Source organism: Bufo bufo, chromosome 3 (assembly GCF_905171765.1).
Source record: "Bufo bufo chromosome 3, aBufBuf1.1, whole genome shotgun sequence".
NCBI classification, from domain to species: domain Eukaryota; kingdom Metazoa; phylum Chordata; class Amphibia; order Anura; family Bufonidae; genus Bufo; species Bufo bufo.
Genome location: NC_053391.1, coordinates 123,416,909 through 123,438,569, shown reverse-complemented (window position 1 = coordinate 123,438,569; position 21,661 = coordinate 123,416,909). Strand labels below are relative to the sequence as shown.

General features: G+C 44.4%; 1 protein-coding gene across 3 annotated transcripts in view; it reads right to left on the bottom strand.

The window, feature by feature from the left end:
- PRKRIP1 (PRKR interacting protein 1) overlaps positions 1–21,661 on the bottom strand; it is a 61,862-nt gene that overhangs the window by 24,789 nt on the left and 15,412 nt on the right. For 2 of the 3 annotated variants that reach the window (XM_040423527.1, XM_040423526.1), the window contains exons 3-4: positions 12,621–12,721; positions 1,654–1,739 (exon numbers count right to left, since the gene is read on the bottom strand). In XM_040423527.1, the coding sequence (XP_040279461.1) occupies positions 1,654–1,739; positions 12,621–12,721 (187 nt within the window). Of the gene's footprint in view, positions 1–1,391; positions 1,520–1,653; positions 1,740–12,620; positions 12,722–21,661 lie in introns of those variants that run through there. The other variant, XM_040423528.1, reaches the window with a different exon arrangement.

The following is a 21,661-nucleotide window of genomic DNA, read 5'->3' as shown; positions in this document are numbered from 1 at the left end:
GGAATGGCACAACACAGAGCCATAAGAATAGATGCTCCAGGATTGTTATTAATTGGGGAATGCATGAAGCTATTAAAACAGACATATCAGAAGAGGTGACAGGTCCTCTAAGCTGATCAGCTGAGAAGGCAAAAAGCAGCATGGTATCAGTCACACCATGTTGTTTTTCTTCGGCAATATTAACGCCTTGTCCTTACAAGCTGCATGTTAGCAGCGCTATGTAGTTAACCGCAAGTGCAGTAAATGTACAGCGCAGGGATGGTGCAGGCCAGACGCCAGCACTGTCTGTATTCCGTATCAGCTGTATATTACAGCTGACACTCTGATGCCGTAGCTGGGATCAGAGACAGCTCTGATCCCAGTTGTTTAACCCTTCAGATGCTACAGTCAGTCAATAGTAACCTTAGCATCTAAGTGGTAACATATAGGGAGCAGGACAGCAGGGTGCTGATTGGATTGTTTTCAGGTCTGCCATGTGTGAATGTGTATTATGCCCCGCCTGAGGCCTAACAGCCTGCATGCCAGTTCTACACCAACAGGCATAATACATTGCAATACAGAAGTATTTATGTAAGCGATGAAATGAAAGCTTATATACATACTTTTTTGCGATTTTGTGCATGTGGGACCGTAGCTTTTATTTTTTGTTTCGTTTCTTTTTTTTAGGTTTAATTTGGAGGAAACCCCCTATTATTAAAAAGTAATTTTTTTTTTTTAATTATAGATTTTTATCTCATAAATATTTAAAGTGACACAAAAATTATTGCAATGGGTTCCCTATTTTGTGACTATCGTTTTCATATATAACATGTATAGGTTTGAGCGAACTGAGCGACTATGGTGACTGTTTTGGTTAGCAACTGCATTTTTTATTTTTTTATTAGTATTTTTTATTATTATATATATATATATTTTTTTTTACTTATGTGCCAAAAATAAAATTTAAATATATGTCCCCCAGGAGGTAATTAAGAGACCTCTGGTGGACACTGACTTTTATTTTTTCTCACCGTTTCCACTGGGGCATCCACTGCAGCTGATCAGGGTCCCAGACTGCCCCAGAAGCCCCCCCCCCCCCCCCCCTGGTGGTCACGTGACTAACAGAGGAAGCGCTGCCTGCACGTGTATATACGCGCCATCAGCAAGGGGCATGTGCAGATAGGACGTATATACACAGTGAGCAGTCGGGAAGGGGTTAAGTATTTTATTATGCAAAGATAGTAAAACATAAAAACTATAAAAATTTGGTAGCACTTTAATCATACTGACCTGCATAATATAGCTATATGTGTATAAGACATAAACATAGTTTTTTTTTTCAACCTAATTTTATAATGGGTCAATTGTAGGGACGCTGTTAAAATTATAATATGAAAAAAAGTTTGACTCACTTTCCCAGCCACCTCTGATCCAGCGCTGCCAGGCTGCAGCAGTAACAGATTGTTTTGGCTGCAGTCATGACATTCCATATACCACTGCAGCCAAGCCCTGGCCTAAGTGGTGTACAGACCGCTGGAGGCTACAGCCAAAAGAAAACATCAGTTAACATTTGGAGCAGGGTTTTATTTTCACCAAAAGCTGCTAGTTCAATAAATGCTACAAAATACCTATATGTGTATTCAGCCTAAGTGTTGAATAAAATCCAAGAATTACCGTTTTAATCTTCGCTTTGCAGTTCTTTCCTCTGCTTTGATTTCGTTTTCCTTTAGCTTCCTTTGAAATTCTTCATCTAATCGTTGCTAACAAAAAAAAAAAAAAAAAAACACAATTCATATTGGATCTTGAAATCTTTGTTTGAAGTTTAATCTGTGTTCTGTCATAATCCCTCACACAGTCATTCTCTATTACACCATCCCATGTTAACATTCAAGGTTTGCTTTTCTAGCATGTAGATAGAACCACAAATGAGCACATACCAAGCAAAAATGTCAATTATCAGCAAATGCTAGAACTATCAGATCATGTGGAAATTACAAAATGAAACAAATATTCATGTGACAGTTTATAAAGCTCACCAAGGTTTTTTTCTTTTTTTTTTACTATATAACAATGGATAGAAAGTTAAAATATAAAGTGTATTCTGTAATTTCAAGTAGTGCATACAGTCATGTGAAAAAATTAGGACACCCTTTGAAAGCATGTGGTTTTTTGTAACATTTTTAATAAATGGTTATTTCATCTCCGTTTCAACAATACAGAGAGATTAAAGTAATCCAACTAAACAAAGAAAACTGAAGAAAAGTCTTTTCAAGATCTTCTGTAAATGTCATTCTACAAAAATGCCTATTCTAACTGAGGAAAAAGATAGGACACCCTCACATGTATTCCCTCTTAAATTGGCTCAGATCTCACACAGGTATATCACACCAGGTGCACATAATTAGTAGATCGTTACTCTGCATGTTGAATGAGGCTTGCCCTATTTAAACCTCAGACATTTAGTTTGGTGTGCTCCTGACTGTTGAAGTGAGAGTGAGCACCATGGTGAGAGCAAAAGAGCTGTCAGAGGACTTCAGAAAAAAGATTGTAGCAGCCTATGAGTCTGGGAAGGGATTTAAAAAGATCTCAAAAGATTTTGAAATCAGCCATTCCACTGTCCGGAAGATAGTCTACAAGTGGAGGGCTTTCAAAACAACTGCCAACATGCCCAGGACTGGTCGCCCCAGCAAGTTCACCCCAAGAGCAGACCGCAAGATGCTAAAAGAGGTATCCAAAAACCCTAAAGTGTCATCTCGAGAACTACAGCAGGCTCTGGCTACTGTTGATGTAGAAGTACATGCCTCTACAATCAGAAAGAGACTGTACAAGTTTAACTTGCATGGGAGGTGTGCAAGGAGGAAACCTTTGCTTTCCAAGAGAAACATCGAGGCCAGACTGACATTTGCCAGCGATAAAGTTGACAAAGACCAGGACTTCTGGAATAATGTTCTTTGGACAGATGAGTCCAAAATTGAATTATTTGGACACAACAGCAGAGGACATGTTTGGCGTAAACCAAACACAGCATTCCAAGAAAAGAACCTCATACCAACTGTGAAGCATGGAGGTGGAAGTGTCATGGTTTGGGGCTGCTTTGCTGCAGCAGGACCTGGTCAGCTCACCATCATAGAATCCACGATGAATTCTACTGTGTATCAGAAGGTGCTTGAAGAACATGTGAGACCATCAGTTAGAAAATTAAAGCTGAAGCGGAACTGGACCATGCAACATGACAATGACCCAAAACATACTAGTAAATCAACCAAAGATTGGCTGAAAAAGAAGAAATGGAGAGTCCTGGAATGGCCAAGTCAAAGTCCAGATTTGAATCCCATTGAGATGCTGTGGGGTGACTTGAAAAGGGCTGTACGTGCAAGAAACCCCTCAAACATCTCACAGCTGAAAAAGTTCTGCATTGAGGAGTGGGGTAAAATTTCCTCAGACCGATGTCGAAGACTGGTAGATGGCTACAAGAACCGTCTCACTGCAGTTATTTCAGCCAAAGGAGGTAACACTCGCTATTAGGGGCAAGGGTGTCCTATCTTTTTCCTCAGTTAGAATAGGCATTTTTGTAGAATGACATTTACAGAAGATCTTGAAAATACTTTTCTTCAGTTTTCTTTGTTTAGTCGGATTACTTTAATCTCTCTGTATTGTTGAAACGGAGATGAAATAACCATTTATTAAAAATGTTACAAAAAACCACATGCTTTCAAAGGGTGTCCTAATTTTTTCACAAGACTGTATATCACTTAAACTGGCCATACACCTCAGCTGGATGTACGCTCATTCCACCAACAGCTATCTTTTCGTATCCTGAGTAAACACCAAAAAGCGAGGATGCTATTGATAAAAAATATATCTTTTATTAAAATTACATAGAGCAATAAATACAAGTTTACGTCAAAGGGGATAGGACATGAAGAACCGAGCCTCTCAAATAGGGCTCAACAATGTGGAGAATCACACTTGAGGAAAGTTGCACCCTGAACAGCCAAAATTACAACAGTATTGGAGAGTTAGATGACAATGGAGTAGGTAATGGGTAGTAATGATGATACCTAATCTCTGCAAACATATAACATACCATCCAAACTATCCTGGCATCCTACTCATAAGAAACCCAGGTGAATGGTGGGACTGCGGCCATATAATAAATGTAGCTGATGGCTGCTGAAATGGTAACTGATGCCGCCTGTCCAACCCACACAGAGTCTCACATTACATACCCATGTTGTTGCTGCTCATTGGTGTCAATGGATCCCCAAGTGCCTCAACCTCGACACGTGTTTCGCCACGTAGGCTTCGTCAGGAGGTGCATTCAACACTAAGACAAATTGGGCATATATAGACGAAAGAGGAGGGATCAATCATTCACCTACCATGATCACCTGCATTGGGGGACAGTCTGGCGCGGAGCCGCCCATGATGTGTAACTGCTTCCTTCAGCGCCTCCCCGTCGCCCAAACAAGTGACTTAATTGGAGCACGTCCGGACAGCAGCCACACAGCGCATGCGCCGGCCGCGTCACCCCCAACCACGTGATCACGAGATGGTCACCTGATCCCGACGTCACCATCACATGATCCCCTCAAAAGGTCCTTCAAACCCCGATCTCAAATCATGCATCCTAGGACCTTATGCGCTCATGCACTCTCGAAGGGATCCTGTGATTATTAGCTGCCAGCCGATCAGGACGCCAACATTCTGCGACCGTCCCGCAGTCCCCACTACAAAATCCTCAGGTACATAATGATTTAACCCCTATATGCATATCACCAACCAAATCCCAAGGATCACATGTTACAGTCATCAAAAGCCAAAAAACAGAAAAAGAACATGCCATAATATCATAATGAAAAACAAGGGAGCAGAATACATGTATATGTTTGAAATTATCTCATAAATTGTGAGAAAGTGCCTACCAAGATAAACTATATCCCTAAACCCAAATCACATGCGCGCCCGTCATGGCTCCCATCATTCTACTGTGCTAATCTGTTACTGAACGTTGCGTTAGTTAGAAGACCCTGGTATTGCAAGGGATAAAGTGCATGCGTGCTACAAAAGAACGAATTAAAAAAAAAATATGCTAGCAAGTAAGTGCCGTAAAACACATATGATAAATAAATTGCAGCGATATTTACCGGTATCATATGTGTTTTACGGCACTTACTGCTAGCATAGTTTTTTTAATTCGTTCTTTTGTAGTACACATGCACTTTATCCCTTGCAATACCAGGGTCTTCTAACTAACGCAACGTTCAGTAACAGATTAGCACAGTAGAATGATGGGAGCCATGACGGGCGCGCATGTGATTTGGGTTTAGGGATATAGTTTATCTTGGTAGGCACTTTCTCACAATTTATGAGATAATTTCAAACATATACATGTATTCTGCTCCCTTGTTTTTCATTATGATATTATGGCATGTTCTTTTTCTGTTTTTTGGCTTTTGATGACTGTAACATGTGATCCTTGGGATTTGGTTGGTGATATGCATATAGGGGTTAAATCATTATGTACCTGAGGATTTTGTAGTGGGGACTGCGGGACCTTCGGGACGGTCGCAGAATGTTGGCGTCATGATCGGCTGGCAGCTAATAATCACAGGATCCCTTCGAGAGTGCATGAGCGCATAAGGTCCTAGGATGCATGATTTGAGATCGGGGTTTGAAGGACCTTTGAGGGGATCATGTGATGGTGACGTCGGGATCAGGTGATCGTCTCGTGATCACGTGGTTGGGGGTGACGCGGCCGGCGCATGCGCTGTGTGGCTGCTGTCCGGACAAGCTCCAATTAAGTCGCTTGTTTGGGCGACGGGGAGGCGCTGAAGGAAGCAGTTACACATCATGGGCGGGTCCGCGCCAGACCGTCCCCCAATGCAGGTGATCATGGTAGGTGAATGATTGATCCCTCCTCTTTCGTCTATATATGCCCAATTTGTCTTAGTGTTGAATGTACCTCCTGACGAAGCCTACGTGACGAAACACATGTCGAGGTTGAGGCACTTGGGGATCCATTGACACCAATGAGCAGCAACAACATGGGTATGTAATGTGAGACTCTGTGTGGGTTGGACGGGCGGCATCAGTTACCATTTCAGCAGCCATCAGCTACATTCATTATTTGGCCGCAGTCCCACCATTCACCTGGGTTTCTTATGAGTAGGATGCCAGGATAGTTTGGATGGTATGTTATATGTTTGCAGAGATTAGGTATCATCATTACTACCCATTACCTACTCCATTGTCATCTAACTCTCCAATACTGTTGTAATTTTGGCTGTTCAGGGTGCAACTTTCCTCAAGTGTGATTCTCTACATTGTTGAGCCCTATTTGAGAGGCTCGGTTCTTCATGTCCTATCCCCTTTGACGTAAACTTGTATTTATTGCTCTATGTAATTTAATAAAAAGATATATTTTTTATCAATAGCATCCTCGCTTTTTGGTGTTTACTCATGGTTGTTTTGAGGATTTGTGCGGTATAACTGTGGGTTGTTGTAGGTTTAAATCTTTTCATATCCTCCCATATACATGCATGCTTAGCCTAGCCAAGCATGTGTATGTAATGAGAAGGGAGAAACAGAGGTATCAGGCAGCAGTTTATCGCCCAAGAATAAAAGGATCAGGCAGTTAAATCCAAAAGATCCTTATCTCCTCTAACAGGAGGCATTGAGGGCTGTCGGAGGCCCCATACACATTTGATGGTAAGCGGCACTTGCCGAAATTGGTGGGTTCGGGTGACATAGATCTAATGTGTAACCATTTATGTTGAGAGTCGGAAGGCCATTTTAACCATAGTATTTACAATGCTACATAGGCTCCAATCTCCCCTGTGTAAAAAGAGGAGGAATAATATAGTTCTTACAGTGCTTCAGACATATGTATTGCTATAAAGTCTGTCTGAATAGGGAGAGACCAACAGGATCCAGTCCCTGTTGTGCCCTTTCCTCCCTACACATTTCTTCTTTTTGTTGCACAAGATTCATCAGAGCAGATCAGAAATGTATCAGCCAGGAAGAGCACATCGTACAGCTCCCTTAGCCACTGCTAGGCTTCTTGACATCAACCACGATGTAGTATTCTCATTTTCAGATCTCCCCCATGAATCTTGTGCAATGAAAAAAGGACAAGGGTAGTGTGAAAGGGGGACAACAGGGGCTGTGTCTCACTTCAGCAAATAGAGTTTATCATGTAGACATAGTTAATAATGTACTGTGATCATCCATATTGCCTCCTTTGCTGGCTGGATTCATTGCATTATACACTGCTCGTTTCCATGGTTACAACCACCCTGCAATCCAGCAGCAGTGGCTGTACTTGCACACTGTAGGAAGAAGTAGTGCTGGCCTCTCTGGTGGCCAGGACCGTGGGAAAGAGTAAAGGCATGCATGCATGCAATCCCATTCTAGCCACCTTGTATCTGCGCTGCAGCGGTGGTTGTAACCTCCGTAAATGTGCAGTGTATAATATGATGGAAAAATTAATCAACCCAGTAAAAATTAGATTTTTGTACTTACCGTAAAATCTGTTTCTCGTTCAATTCATTGGGGGACACAGCACCGTGGGTATACGCCCAGCTACCACTAGGAGGAGACACTAGATATGAAGAAGTTTGGCTCCGTCCAGGTGGGCTATACCCTCTCCACAGACACTAGGCTAATCAGTTTGTACCAATAGCAGTAGGAGAGAGAAACAAAAGCAAAGAACCAACATGTCCTGGAGCAGGAAAGGAAGAAGAACAGCAGCCCGGTGACAGAAAGAGAAATGAAAACAAAGGGTGGGAACTGTGACCCCCAATGAATTGAACGAGAAACGAATTTTACAGCGAGTACAAAAATCCAATTTTCTCGCTAATGTCATTGGGGGATACAGCACCATGGGACGTCCCAAAGCAGTCCCCGAGGGTGGGAAATAAATCTCATGCAAAAGGTTTGGCGCACAGGTGCAGGAGAACCATGTGACCCAACAGAACCAGAGGCCATAGCATGAAATGGTAGATAGAAAACTAAGGAAGTGAGCCGAGAGGCTCCAGGACCAGGAAGAGTCCAAAGAAAAAAAATTGTGGGAGACCGCCAGGATCCCAAGGACAAGTGCCTGGGAAAAAAGGCCATATGCGAGAAAGGAACAAAGGAAAACACCCAGCTCCACCCAAGGTGGGAAAAATAAAGAAGCTAGAGGATAGGGAGCAGGGCTAGATGTCCTGCGCAAGAACAGAGAGTTGAACAAGTGTGCACTAGAGAGTCCGAGGAAGGATCTGGAAGAACTAGGGCTCTTCCCCTGAAGAAACAGGAGAGCAGCACAACCGGAAGGCGTCTGTTGGTAATGGTCTAGCGCTCTGCAAATCAAAGGATGATCCAGGGAGGATGATCTATAAGAGGACAGACCGAACAATAAAAATAAGATCATGAGGGAACCTGGCAGGAGAGAAAATGCCTGAGAAAAGGACAGGAGCAGTCCTGAACCAAGGAAAAAAACTTCCTGAAGACAAAACTAAAGAAAGACCCTGTGGACCACCCCTCGGCAAAAGAAAGGCAATTCTATAGGGCCTGGAAGCAAAGGAACCCGACCAGTAAAAGGACCCGGCGAGGAAAAAAATCTAAATTGTCTCAGACCAAAAACATGGCCTGTCCGTGGCAAACACAATGCGAAGGCCAGGGTAGAGGGGAAACAAAAAAGCATTGGAGGCTGAACAATTGAGAGAAATAATAGCAAAGCCTTCTTCCACTGCAAGGCAAGTGGGAAAAGAGAAACACCTTATGAGAAGGTGGAAAACCCCATCCTGCCAGAGAAAGCAGCCAACATCTGGGGAGAAGGGGGTCCTTGGTAATGGCCAGGAGAAGGGAATGTAAAAACATGCTTCCCATACAAAGGAGGCGAGAATAGAGCCTCAGAAAAACTGGAACAAAATAGCACTGTGAAATTTAAGACCACAAAAATCCCTGGCCACATGAAGTCTCAGGAAAAAGGGAAGCAGTCACAGGCCCTGGTAATACAAGTGGAGACACACTCGTCTGAGAGATATCGGAGTAGAAAAAAAAGGACTCGAAACAGCCCAAGGAGGAACAGTTCTCAAATCGAGGGAAAGCTCCATTCCAGAAGTGGCCAATATGAATGTAAATTGCAAACCGGAGCAAAAAATTCCCAGGTACCAGGACCTGAACCTGGGGAGACAGGAAGAGAGGTTAGAATCTCAAGAGGGAAACAAGCCTATGGGGACCTAGGAGGGAAAAGAACCAAACCGGGCCTAAAGAAGCATCTGTCATACAGAGCATGTGCAGTCAGAGATGCCATGAGTAGCTTCCCCAGAGGGAACTGGCCAGCTGGATGGTCTAAGGGTCCATTCAGACGTCCGTAGTGCATTGCGGATCCGCAATACACCCGGCCGGCACCCCCATAGAACTGCCTATTCTTGTCTGCAATTGCGGACAAGAATAGGAAATGTTCTATTTTTTTCGGAGCCGCAGACCGGAAGATCGGGGGCGCGCTCCGGAAATGCGGAGAGCACATTCTGTCCCCATAATAAATGAATGGGTTCGCACCCGTTCCGCAATTTGCGGAACGGATGCGGACCCATTATACAGACGTGTGAATGGAACTTTAGAATCATTGGGGCAGCACCCTGGATTTTGTAAAAGAATTGCCAGACATCCATATGTCAGAAAAGGATGCGGAATTCGCCAGCCGGAAGTGACTACACTGACATGTAGAAACCAGCTGCCAGCAGAGCACAATGAAACCCCCACGGAAGGGGGAAGAAACTGACAGGTGCAGACAACGGCAAGGCTCAAGCGAACGGCACTTCTGTCATGTAGCACAACTAATCAGAGAACATAAGGGAGTACCAAGAACGCCCGGACCATGGAAGACCTACAGGACCTTGTCCGATACCAGAGCGAGCAGCGGAAAATTCTACTAACCAAGTAGGTGGGTGGCGCTCACTAGTCCAGTCACAGACATATCAGAGAGGGCGTCCAGCAATGACCCGAAAATTGCAGTAGGATAGATCATCCAGCGGTGATCGAGGTACTGTGCGGAATACAGTAGTACTTTATAGGGTTGACAAAGAACAAACCTAGCATGATAGCTAACAACCTGCCCATCGCGGAGGGAGTGTGGTTGTCTGGTGCATAACAGGACTGAGAAGTCTTGTTAAATAGTGCGTCAAGCAATAAAATAAAAAGACTTGGTGCACTCAGAGGGCCTGGTTCAGGAGGTACTGCACCGGGTGTCAGATCTGAACAGGCCAGCCATATAATGGATCTAACAACTGCAACTCTACTCTGCCCAAGAAGGGGAGGAACATATGGTTACCAGGTGCATACTACAACCAGGATGGTTTGTCGGATACAGCTCCTTGAGATAGTACAAGTACACCGCCGAGGATGACGGTAAATGGGTGCCAGATGCATACTAGAACCTGCCCAACATGAACCACCGAACAGGGGCCCAAGATAATACGTCCCACCAATGACGCTACATGCGGGAGGGGGCACTGTGAAGATGGGGAAAGCACCCTCTGGGAAGAAGGACATCTCGTCCTCCCACCGGAAATTCCATGCAGAGACCACTAGAAGGCCATGAGGGTGGCAACACCCCTAGAATAAAAACAGGAAACCATAAAAAATGGCAGGAAAGAGTTTGGCCTAGTCCCGGCAGAAGCCGGGTGCTACAGTAGGTAGTGTAGCCGAAAATGAGGCCCCCCCCTGCCCTGGCGAACTGATGCTGTAGTGTGCTGGGAAGCAGAAAAAAGCTCCAAAAGGCTACAAAAGAGGGTAGGCACGGAAAGGGGGTCAAAGCGACCCCCAATGGTGAGAAAAATGACCCAATAGAACTCCTGGATGGTAGGGGAAAAAAATAAAAATAAAAAATAAAAATCAGAAAAGAGATGCCGCCTTGTCACAGAAGGAGCCGGGAACTAAAGTAGATGCTGCAGCTAAAAATTAAGCACCCTAAGCGGGATCTGGGGAGGGGAGGAAGGAATGCTCTGGGGGGGGGGGGGGGGGGGTCAGAGTGACCTCCATATAGAGAGAAAATGAGCCACACAGAGATCCTGGATGCCAGAAAAAAGGCGGGAACTGACGCGGCCTAGTCCAGGCACAAGCCAGGGACTAGAGTAAATAGAAGGCCGAGGACGGCCGGCCATAGGGGAGGGGACCCCGATGGAGTATGGATGGATGGGAGGGAAGGAATCCCTAAATAGGGTAGGGAGCATACTCACCATCTGGTGTCTTCGGGCACCGCAGGGTCAGCCCTTCAGTAAACTCGCACAAGTGGGATTACCGGTACTCCACTGCGGATGCAGTAATGGGGGACTGGGTGACCAGGTAACGAGGTACGCGCCCACAGGGGGTGCTACTAAAGTGGACTTTCTTGATGAAGACCCCCTGCTGTAGGATAAAACCTGCACCTGTAAAGTGAAGAGAAAAAAGAAAAAAAGAAAAAAAAAAAAAAAGCAGCAGCAAGACCTACAGGAGAAGAGCCTCCTACGGACACTAGACTAAAACTGATTAGACTAGTGTCTGTGGAGAGGGTATAGCCCACCTGGGCGGAGCCAACCTTTTTCATATGTGGTGTCCTCTTAGTGGTAGCTGGGCGTATACCCATGGTGCTGTGTCCCCCAATGACATTAACGAGAAAAAGGCAATATGGGCAATGACAGTACATTTGTAAGTGCCTTGTATTAAAGGGGTTATCCTGGAAAAGATACACAGTGCAGTACATCGTATAGCAGCTGTGCATGGTATTGCAGCTCAGCCCCAGCTCAGCTCCCCTGAATGGGGATGAGTAGCAGTTTGTACATCGGTCACATGGCCTGTCACTAGCCTAGGAAGAAGCCGCGGCGCTCATGAAGCACCCATCCTCTTTCATGAAGCACCCAGCCTCTTCTAACAGCTGATCGGTGGAGGTCCTGGGTGTCAGACCCCCGCCGATCTGATACTGATGACCTACCCTCAGGATATGAAGGTAAAAAAAAAAGGATAAGCAGCACTACAAATTCCAACATGGGAAAAAGAATACAGTTAGTAAGAGCGGTGGTGCTCGCAGATAAAGATCCCGGCCAAGGGTCCCATCATCAGGTAAAAATATACAAAAATCCACAGCACTCCTCCATTGATGAAAAAATGCTTGATAAAGACCAGAGGTGGTCGAAACATCGCTGTAGTTATGCTGCTGGTTTAATATTAAAAAATATATATAATAAATAAAATAAATCTGATTTTTTTTTTTTTCATTCATGGAAGAGTGCTGCGGATTTTTGTATATTTCTACCCTCAGGATAAGTCATCAGTATCTTTTCCCAGATAACCCCTGTAACATTGTTGAAATGATAAATGCCGTTTGCTGAAGTGAGACAATCCCTTTAAAAGGGACTGGTTCCTCTTGGGGTTGTCATATTCAGGGTGAAATCCAGTAATATACACCTTAGTGAGATAAGATCAAGGGACATACAGGAAGAGCTTCTTACATCTAACATATGGCAAGACCTAGATTATTCCCTCCTTTATATCCAGAAGAAGTTAGAGACCCTCTACCATTGTAATTACTATGCATAAATTATATATGCAATTTCTTAAAAGGTACCAACGTTTAGCTTCCTATCCGGTAAAATGTATCACTTTAGGAAACAACTTACCTTTTCAGACAAGGTATCCATGTATTCTTGTCTCTGATATTCTCTGCGACGAAGGTGTCGATAAACATGAAACTCTCCACTGCCAGCCCCAGCACTGGACCCTGAGAAAATAAGAGATCAGAAACACCACATTGTAGTACTGTAATGTGCCTTAGAAGAGGTGTATACCTTTTGTCTGCTCCACGGACATATTTTCAGTTTGCACTACTTAGGGGGAGATCACATCACGGCTATTTTTCCCTTTCTTCTGATGCGTCAGAAGAACAGAAAAATAAAGAAAAAAACAATAATTGCTCTTACCGGTAATTGTTTTTCTTGAAACCCATGACAACACCCATGCAACTAGGAGCTCCCATCCAGGACAAGAAACACCCCCACCACACCTCAGGGATTATAATAAACCGACCTCCGGAGGCATGCCAACACCAAGAAAGAAGCTGAAAACACACATAATGGTAAAGAAGAGAACCTATCCGGTAACTCCTCTTAAAGGGGTTGGCCACGATATAAGTACTCCACACCAAACGTGAGTGTGAAAGTAGCCTAAGAGCAATTATTGTTTTCCCCTCACCCATGACGGCACCCATGCAAGACTAAACTATAAGGCCTTTTTCACACGAGCGTGTCCTGATAAGGTCCGGATGCGTTGCGGCAAACCCGCGCGAATAGGTACCCAATTGCAGTCAGTTTTGACTGCGATTGCGTTCCGTTGTTCAGTTTTTATCGCGCGGGTGCAATGTATTTTGAACGTGCGTGATAAAAAACTGAATGTGGTACCCAGACCCGAACTTCTTCACAGAAGTTCGGGTTTGGGTTCGGTGTTGTGTAGACTATTATTTTCCCTTATAACATGGTTATAAAGGGAAAATAATAGAATTCTGAATACAGAATGCTATTTTTTTTTTTTTTAACCCCTCCAGCCCTATTGTACTATGCATTCTGTATTCAGAATGCTATTATTTTCCATTATAACCATGTTATAAGGGAAAATAATAATGATTGGGTCCCCATCCCGATCGTCTCCTAGCAACCATGCTTGCGATTTTCACGCAGCCCCATTCACTTCTATGGGGCCTGTGTTGCGTGAAAAACGCACAATATAGAACATAATGCGATTTTCACGTAACGCAAAAGTGATGCGTGAAAATCACCGCTCATGTGCACATCCCCATAGAAATGAATGGGTCCGGATTCAGTGCGGGTGCAACGTGTTCACCTCACGCATTGCACCCGCGCGGAAATCTTGCCTGTGTGAAAGAGGCCTAAGACAAACAAAAATTAGGAAGGGGGGGGGGGGGGGGGGATGGGGACTACAGCTTGTAGCACTTTCCTCCCAAAGGCCGCATCTGAATCAAGATGCAGTCTGTAATGTCTAAAAAAAGAAGAAGTATGGGGAGAGCTCCAAGTAGCGGCTCTACAAATATGGGCCAAAGAAGCATCTGCCCTTCCTGCCCAAGAGGTTGCAATGGCCATGGTAGAATGAGCCCCAAACCCTGTGGGAGGAGGCAAGCTAAGGGAAGAGAAATTGCATTCTTTATCCATCTAGCAATAACACTAGTGGAAACTTTGCGGCCCCTAAACTTTCCCTGAAACTGGATAAGGAGATTTTCATCTATCCACCTTTGGCTGGAAAGATGGAATTGGTCAAATGATCACTTTATCCTCCAAAATCGTGGTATAGGGAGGGAAGGCAGAAAAAGCTTGAATCTCACATACCCGTCTAGCAGAGGTTATTTCTAGAAGTATTCAAATCCCAGGGAGGAGACAATGGTCTTAAGGAAGGATGTAACCTGGAGGCTGCTGGCAAAAATCTTTTAATGGATGATCCTATCTAACCCTGCTTGTAAAAAAAATAAAATAAAATAATATTCTAGTATCCTTGGTATTTCTGGAGATTTAAAAAAGGGATCTGGGTTCTGACCTAGGAACGTAGAAAAAAATATTCCAAATTTTAATATATTATTTTTTAGAGGTAACTGCCTTCCTACTTTTTAGCAAGGTGGAAACCACATGGTCCGACAATCCCCTTCCCAACCAGACTTCCCTTTCAAAATGCATGCTGAAAGATTAAAGGGGTTATCCGACTTAAATAAATCTATTCTAATTGCATTTATTGTAGACCAGTGAAAGATTCTTAAAATCACTTTCATCACCTATCTATCACTGTTTGGCCAGTTTAGTTCAGGGTCATGTTACACCTGACGTCCGTAACCCTGCTCTGCTGATGACGTTTCGTTTACAAGCTTCTCTCTGCTTGAGGGAGTGTCCAGGCTCTGTAAACGAGACGTCAGAGCCTCTGGTGCCCTTCCCCCTCCAGCTCTTGTCACTGCCTCAGCACTGCTATGCGATCAAGGCAGTACAAACCAGAGGTGATCTCCAGCAGCACAGGGTATGTTTGTCCCTCCTGCATTCACTGGGGCTAGAGGTGGCAGTTTGTAAACGTTCCCCTCTGCATCTGGGGATCGTTATTACAGCCCTGGGTCGTCCCCGTACCCCCCCACACTAGTACACATTCAACACCCCCTGGGAAATATAAATAAATTATTGGCCATCATTATTATCATCATCATCATCATTATTCAGCTATATAAAATCCTTATCTGCCACCAATATATGGATTTATCTAAGCAATATCCATATTGAATACATATTTGAATAATATAGATATTGCTTAGATACAGATAATGCTAATGATATTTTCACACTAGCAGCAGAACGTATCCGACAGGCTGTTCACCCTGTCGGATCCGCCCTGCCGCTTTTTGACGGTGCCGCTGGACGGATCCGTTATTGCAATTCATTTCTAGACGGATCCGCACCTGGATCCGTCTACAAATGCTGTCACTTGTCACACTGATTGGCGGATCCAGCAGGCACGCAGCTCCGACGACGGAGCTGCCGTGCGGATCCGGCGTTGCAAAACAACTGAAGGACGGATCCGCCCTTCCGGTCTGCGCATGCACAGAACATGAAAAATGTGAAAAAGACTGACAGAGGGATCCGTCCATCCGCATGACAAGCGGATAGACGGATCCGTTATTGCAATGCATTTCTAGATGGATCCGCACCTGGATCAGTCTACAAATGCTGTCACTTGTCATACTGATCGGCGCATCCAGCAGGCACACAGCTCCGACGACGGAGCTGCCTTGCGGATCCGGCGTAGCAAAACAACTGAAGGACGGATCTGCCCTTCCGGTCTGCGCATGCGCAGAACATGAAAAATGAGGGATCCGTCCATCCGCATGACAAGCGGATAGACGGATCCGTTATTGCAATGCATTTCTAGACGGATCTGCACCTGGATCCGTCTACAAATGCTGTCAGTTGTCACACTGAATGGCGGATCCGGCGGGCAGCTCCGACGATGGAACTGCCTGCCGGATCACACTAACGCTAGTGTGAAAGTACCATAAAAAGTCGAAAATCCATAGCTCCACCACCGTCCCCTTTATAGTCAATGGGGACAGAGCGGCAGTCCAGCGGCACGGCAAAATAGCGGCAGGGCGGATCCGACAGGGTGAACAGCCTGTTGGATCGATCCTGCCTCTAGTGTGAAAGTAGCCTTAAGCTCCATTCACACATCCGCAAATGGGTCCGCATTTGTTCTGCAATTTTGCGGAACGGGTGCGGACCCATTCATTTTCTATGGTGACGGAATTTGGAATTAGTGCAAATACGTCCTCCTTGATATACTGTAATAACAGAAAGAAAATTTTTAGACTAGAAACAAAACCAAACATGAAAGAAATGTATGTAAAATAACATAACTTACACTGTGCAGCTGCAATGTGACAGGGAGGTCTTCTGCCCTGTGTGTGTATTTATTTATTTTTATGCAAAGTGCAGAGCAGGGTGAAGGGAAGGTCAGGTTGTTCACGCCCAGAAATATTCATGAGGCAGAGCTCAGGCTTTGTTGGTACACGCCCCCTCAGCATGTACTGCAGCATGTAAACAAAGCAATGACAGGACCATGAAAAGGTGCAAATATGGGTTTTAACTTGATGAAATCAAGCTTAACCAAATTATATGTATATCCTGATGGATTTTAAGTGTTTTTTTATTTTTTTTATTAACTCGGATAACCCCTTTAAGGACTTCTGGGTAGGGATGAACTAGCGGACCCTGGTAAAGAAGATCCTCTCTCAATGGTAGGAACCATGGAGGCTGTACTGCCAACCTCATAAGATTTGAATACCAGGACCTCTTGGGCCACTTTGGAGCTATCAGAATAACCGATGCTTCCTCTCTCTCTCTATTTTCTTCAATACTTGTGGAATAAGGCAAAATGGAGGGAAGGCGTACCCTAATTCTTGGCTCCAATCCTGTGCTAACCCATCCACTGCTGATGGGCTGTCCAAATGATTGCGGGAGAAAAAAAATTCTACCTTCCTGTTAGCTTTTGAGGCGAAAAGATCCACTGTAGGGAGACCATACTTCTGGACTATCTGCAAAAAGATTTCTTTGTTCAGACACCATTCTCCCTGTTTTATGGAAACTCGACTGAGGAAGTCCACTATAACATTCTCCTTCCCCTTCAGATGTACCGCTGAAAGGAAAAGCATTCTTTCTGCCATGCAAAAGATCTCCTGGCATAGATGTAGGAGGAAAGAGACTCTCGTTCCTCCTTGACGGTTTATGTAGGCCCTCACTGTTGAATTATCTGAATAAAACACAATCTTCCTGTTTTTTATTTCCGGAAGAGCCACCGTCAACGCCATCTCTACTGCTTTTAACTCCTTGAAATTGGAGAATGCATTTCTCGTAATCAGATCCCACCTCCCTTGCCAGTATCTGTTCTGGGAGTGGGCTCTCCAACCCCAAGGGCTGGTGTCTGTGGTAATTATGGTCTGGTCTGGAAATGTCAATGGAACTCCTGCTGATAGATGTTCTGGTACCGTCCACCACAACAGGGAGCATCTTGCCTTTGATGAAAGGTGGAATTTTTGATCCAAGGAATAAGGGGAGCCGTCCCACAATCTTAGGATGTCTGCTTGAAGATCTCTGGAGTGGATCTGTGCATAAGGTACTGCTTGGATTGCTGAGGTCATCTGCCCTAGTACCGCCATTACTTCCCTGAAAGTACACTGGTAGGACAGGAAGACTGACCATATTTGTTCCATAATCTACTCTCTCCTTTGAGGTGGAAGAAAACTTTTTTGTAAACAGGAGTCCAACTGAATCCCCAAAAAAACGCGAAACTTGAGAAGGAATCAGATTTGATTTTTTCCAATAGATTATCCATCCTAGATTTTCTAAAGTGGAGCAGACGAATGTGATATCTTTTTCTAGCCCTTCTTTTGACTGAGAGACTATCAAAAAATCATCCAGATAGTCAGGAATTACTCTGGTGCCCGCTAACTCCGCTACCACTTTGGTGAAGACTCTTTGAGTTTGCGCTACACCTAAGGGAAGCGCTCTGTATTGGAGATGCAGCAACTTCCCCTGAAACCAGACTGCTGTTCTTAAAAACTTGGAAGGAGGAATGGATTGGAACATGGAAATACGCATCCTCCAGATCCAGGCTTGCCATCCAGCAATCCTGGAAGAGGAGGTTCACAGTTGTTTTTATTGTCTCCATTCAAAATTTCTTGTAGACCATTTGTTCAGTTTCTTCAGATTTAAAATAACCCTGAATGTTCCATTTGGTTTCTTCACCAAAAATAAAGGGGAATAAAACCCTTTGCCCCTCTCTGTCTTGGGGAACTGGACAAACTACTTCCTTGTCTAAGAGAAAAAAAATCTGATTCTAAAGCTTTCCTTTTTTCAGGATTTTTTTCTGAGTGAAAAAATTTTTATGACGAGAAATGAACTCCAGCCGGAATCCGTTTTCTATTACACTTAGGATCCACTTGTTCTGAGAAACGGACCTCCAGGCTGGGAAGAACTGAGACAGTCTTCCTCCCACCTGACTTCTGGCGTCATTGCAGTTTGTCTTTTGGTCTGTTTTCCTGGGTTTTAAACAAAAAAAAAAAAAAAAAAACATTTTAGGAAATTTTTCTCTTTCACTTCTATTACTTTGCCTACCCCTTTGTCTTTTAAAACTGGCCTGAGGTTTCCGGAAAAAAAAAAAGTTTTCTGGGGCACTGGAAAACCCTTCTTTTTGTCAGAGGCTCTCTCTAAGATGTCATCAAGAGAGGAACCAAACAATCTAGAACCTTCACATGGGAGAGAGCAAAGTCTAGACTTGGACCCTTGATCCCCTTTCCATTATTTAAGCCAAATAGCACGCCTTGCTGCATTTGACATGGCAGCTTCTCTGGCAGAAAAACTGACCACATCAGTAGAAGCGTCTGCAAGGAAATCTGCTGCCTTGAGGAAGGTTGGGAGGGAGGATAGTAAGTCCTCTCTAGGAGTTTTGTCTCTAATATGAGATTCTAGTTGACCTAACCATAGTCATAATGACCTGGAGCCCCAAGAGGCGGCAATGGCCGGCCTAAGGCTTGTAGAGGCACATTCCCAAGTACGTTTAAGATAAACATCTGCTTTTTTATCTAAAGCAGGGGTGCACAACCTGCGGCCCGCGGGCCGCATGCGGCCCCCAGAGCCATGGTTTGCGGCCCCCGCCCTGCTGGCCAGAAACACAGCTGATCCTGCAATCAGCTGTGTTTCTGCACAGAGCGCTGCACAGCAGATGGATCACAGGTTTTGCTTGTGCACTGTATCAGGAGCAGAAAGGGTCCCCGGCTATTAGTGAGAGCGGGGAAGCCGAGCAGAAGACAGAAGCACTTTATTAGCGATTCTGCCTTCTCCTCTATGAGCGCTCTGCAGTGTAGACCCAGCGACCACGTGATCGCGGGGGTCTCGGGAACAGAGGAGCGCTGCCCTGGTACAAAGCCTCCGCAGCAGGCTGGTTTCCCTGTAACTGGGGCTCCTTTGGATGCTCCAGTTACAGTGGAAAAAGTACAAAAAAAAATTCACTTATTGTCTCCCAAAGGTCTTTTAGTGACCTCTTGGGGACAAATTATGTGGTAAAAATATATTAAAAAAAAAGTAAAAAAATGATTAAAAAAAATTTGAAAACTAAATAAATAAAAAAAAAAGGAAAAAGTGCTTAATAAAAAAGTGTAAAATTTTAAAAAGTGACAGTGTCCCCCAAGGTCTTTTTATGACCTCTTGGGGGACATATTATGTAGCAGAAATAAAAAAATAAAAATTCATACATAAAAGAAAAGACACCCACACCAATCAAAACCGTCACCATTACCGCCCCATTCACGTGAAACTTTTCATATTATATAGCAAAATACACAAAATAGAGAACTAATTATAATAATTTATTTTGGCGTCAGTTTGCATATTTAAAGAATAAGGATAGTTTGAAAAAATATATACTTTTAAAAAACGTTTTGTACAGTTTCCCCCAAATAAAAATTGTTGCAAAAATTATCTTGGTAGTCCAACAAATAAGATAGTTACAACCATTTGAACCACCACGCGCGCTAAATCACAAAAATGTGTCTGGTCATTAAGGCCTTTTCGGGCCTGGTCATTCAAGCGTTAACCAATAGGCGCCTTCCCCACTAGCAAGGTAAAGCACTTACTGGTTACTGCAGGACGCCTATAACTGGATTGGCAGGAGATGTGATAACCAGTGAGCTCCGTCCTCTGCAGTGAAGGAAACCGCTGATTTATAAATAGGAGGCAGGATGGAAGGAAATGTCGCCACTTTTCTGGTAAAAATGATTTTTAACAAGTTCCTGCAGCATGGCCTCTGAAATAGAAAATTCATAATTACCTGCTCCACTCCGCTCTGGTCCTCTGCGCTGCCTCCATCTTCCGGTTCCTGCTCTGTTTACACCTGACAGTGCATGGCCATGGTCACTTGCACGGCTCCAGTCAATGACTGACTTCAGCAGTGACTCGCTACTTGTGGCCACATCACCGCCTAAGCCAGTCATTGTCTGGAGTGGTGTATGACCATGTCCATGCACTGCCAGGTGTAAACAGCGGAGGCAGTTCGGAGAGGCGGGGAGCAGGTAAGTATGATGCTGGGTTCACACCTGAGCGTACCGAAGGAGCGCTCTGTATGCGCAATTTTATCGTGCGTTTACAGACGCGGCTCCGGCAACAAGCAACGCCCATTGTCGCGCGTTCCCGGAAGTCTATGTACGGGAACGAGTGACCATACGCCCCAAAGAAGTGTCTGTACTTCTTGGGGCGTAGGGCGTTTTGCAGCGCGTTCGTACGCGCTGTAAAACGCTCAGATGAGAACCATGCCCATAGGGGATCATTGGTTCTTGCCTGTTGAGCGTTTTACAGCGCGTAGGAACGCGCTGTAAAACGCTCAGGTGTGAACCCAGCCTAACTCTTCGGTTTCAGGGGCTATGCTGCAGCACGATATTTGGGACAATTACTGGGAACAAGTGTTCATAGGAGCGCTCATATCTTATATCTGGATGGTATAATCGTGCAGCTGATCAGTCGATAAACAAGGAATCGCTCATTTGTCGGCTGATTTGCATATTTTATCAGGATGAAAGATGTCCGATTATCTGCAGCACGACTGTGGCAGTGATCACTCCTCCCCAGTCACTTTGCACTAGCTTGTGTAATAGGCAGATGAGCGCCGATCAACATTTTTTTAATTTGCGGCCCCTTGAAATAGAGCGATGTGACAATGCGGCCCCCAGACCAAAAAAGGTTGTGCACCCCTGATCTAAAGGATCTTCTAAACAGCCTAAATCCTCAAACGGAAGAGCCAATTTTTTTGGCTATTTTAGCTACAGGGGCATCTACAGAAGGAGCTCTGTCCCATAAGCCCGCCACTGACTCTTCAAATGAATATTTTCTCTTAATAGAATTCGGTCTAAAAAAAATTCCTTCAGGGTTTTTCCATTTTTTCTTAATCAGTGCTTCTATGTTCTTATAAACGGAGAAAACTCTATGGCGTTTAGGGCCAAGGCCCTCAAAAACCTGGTCAGCGATAGTTTTAGGCCGTTTTACGTCCTCCAATTGCATCGTGGTTTTTACGGCTCAGTATCTTCAGGTGGAAAACGAGATTTTTGTGAAACTCACCTGTAAAATCTCTTTCTCGCGGG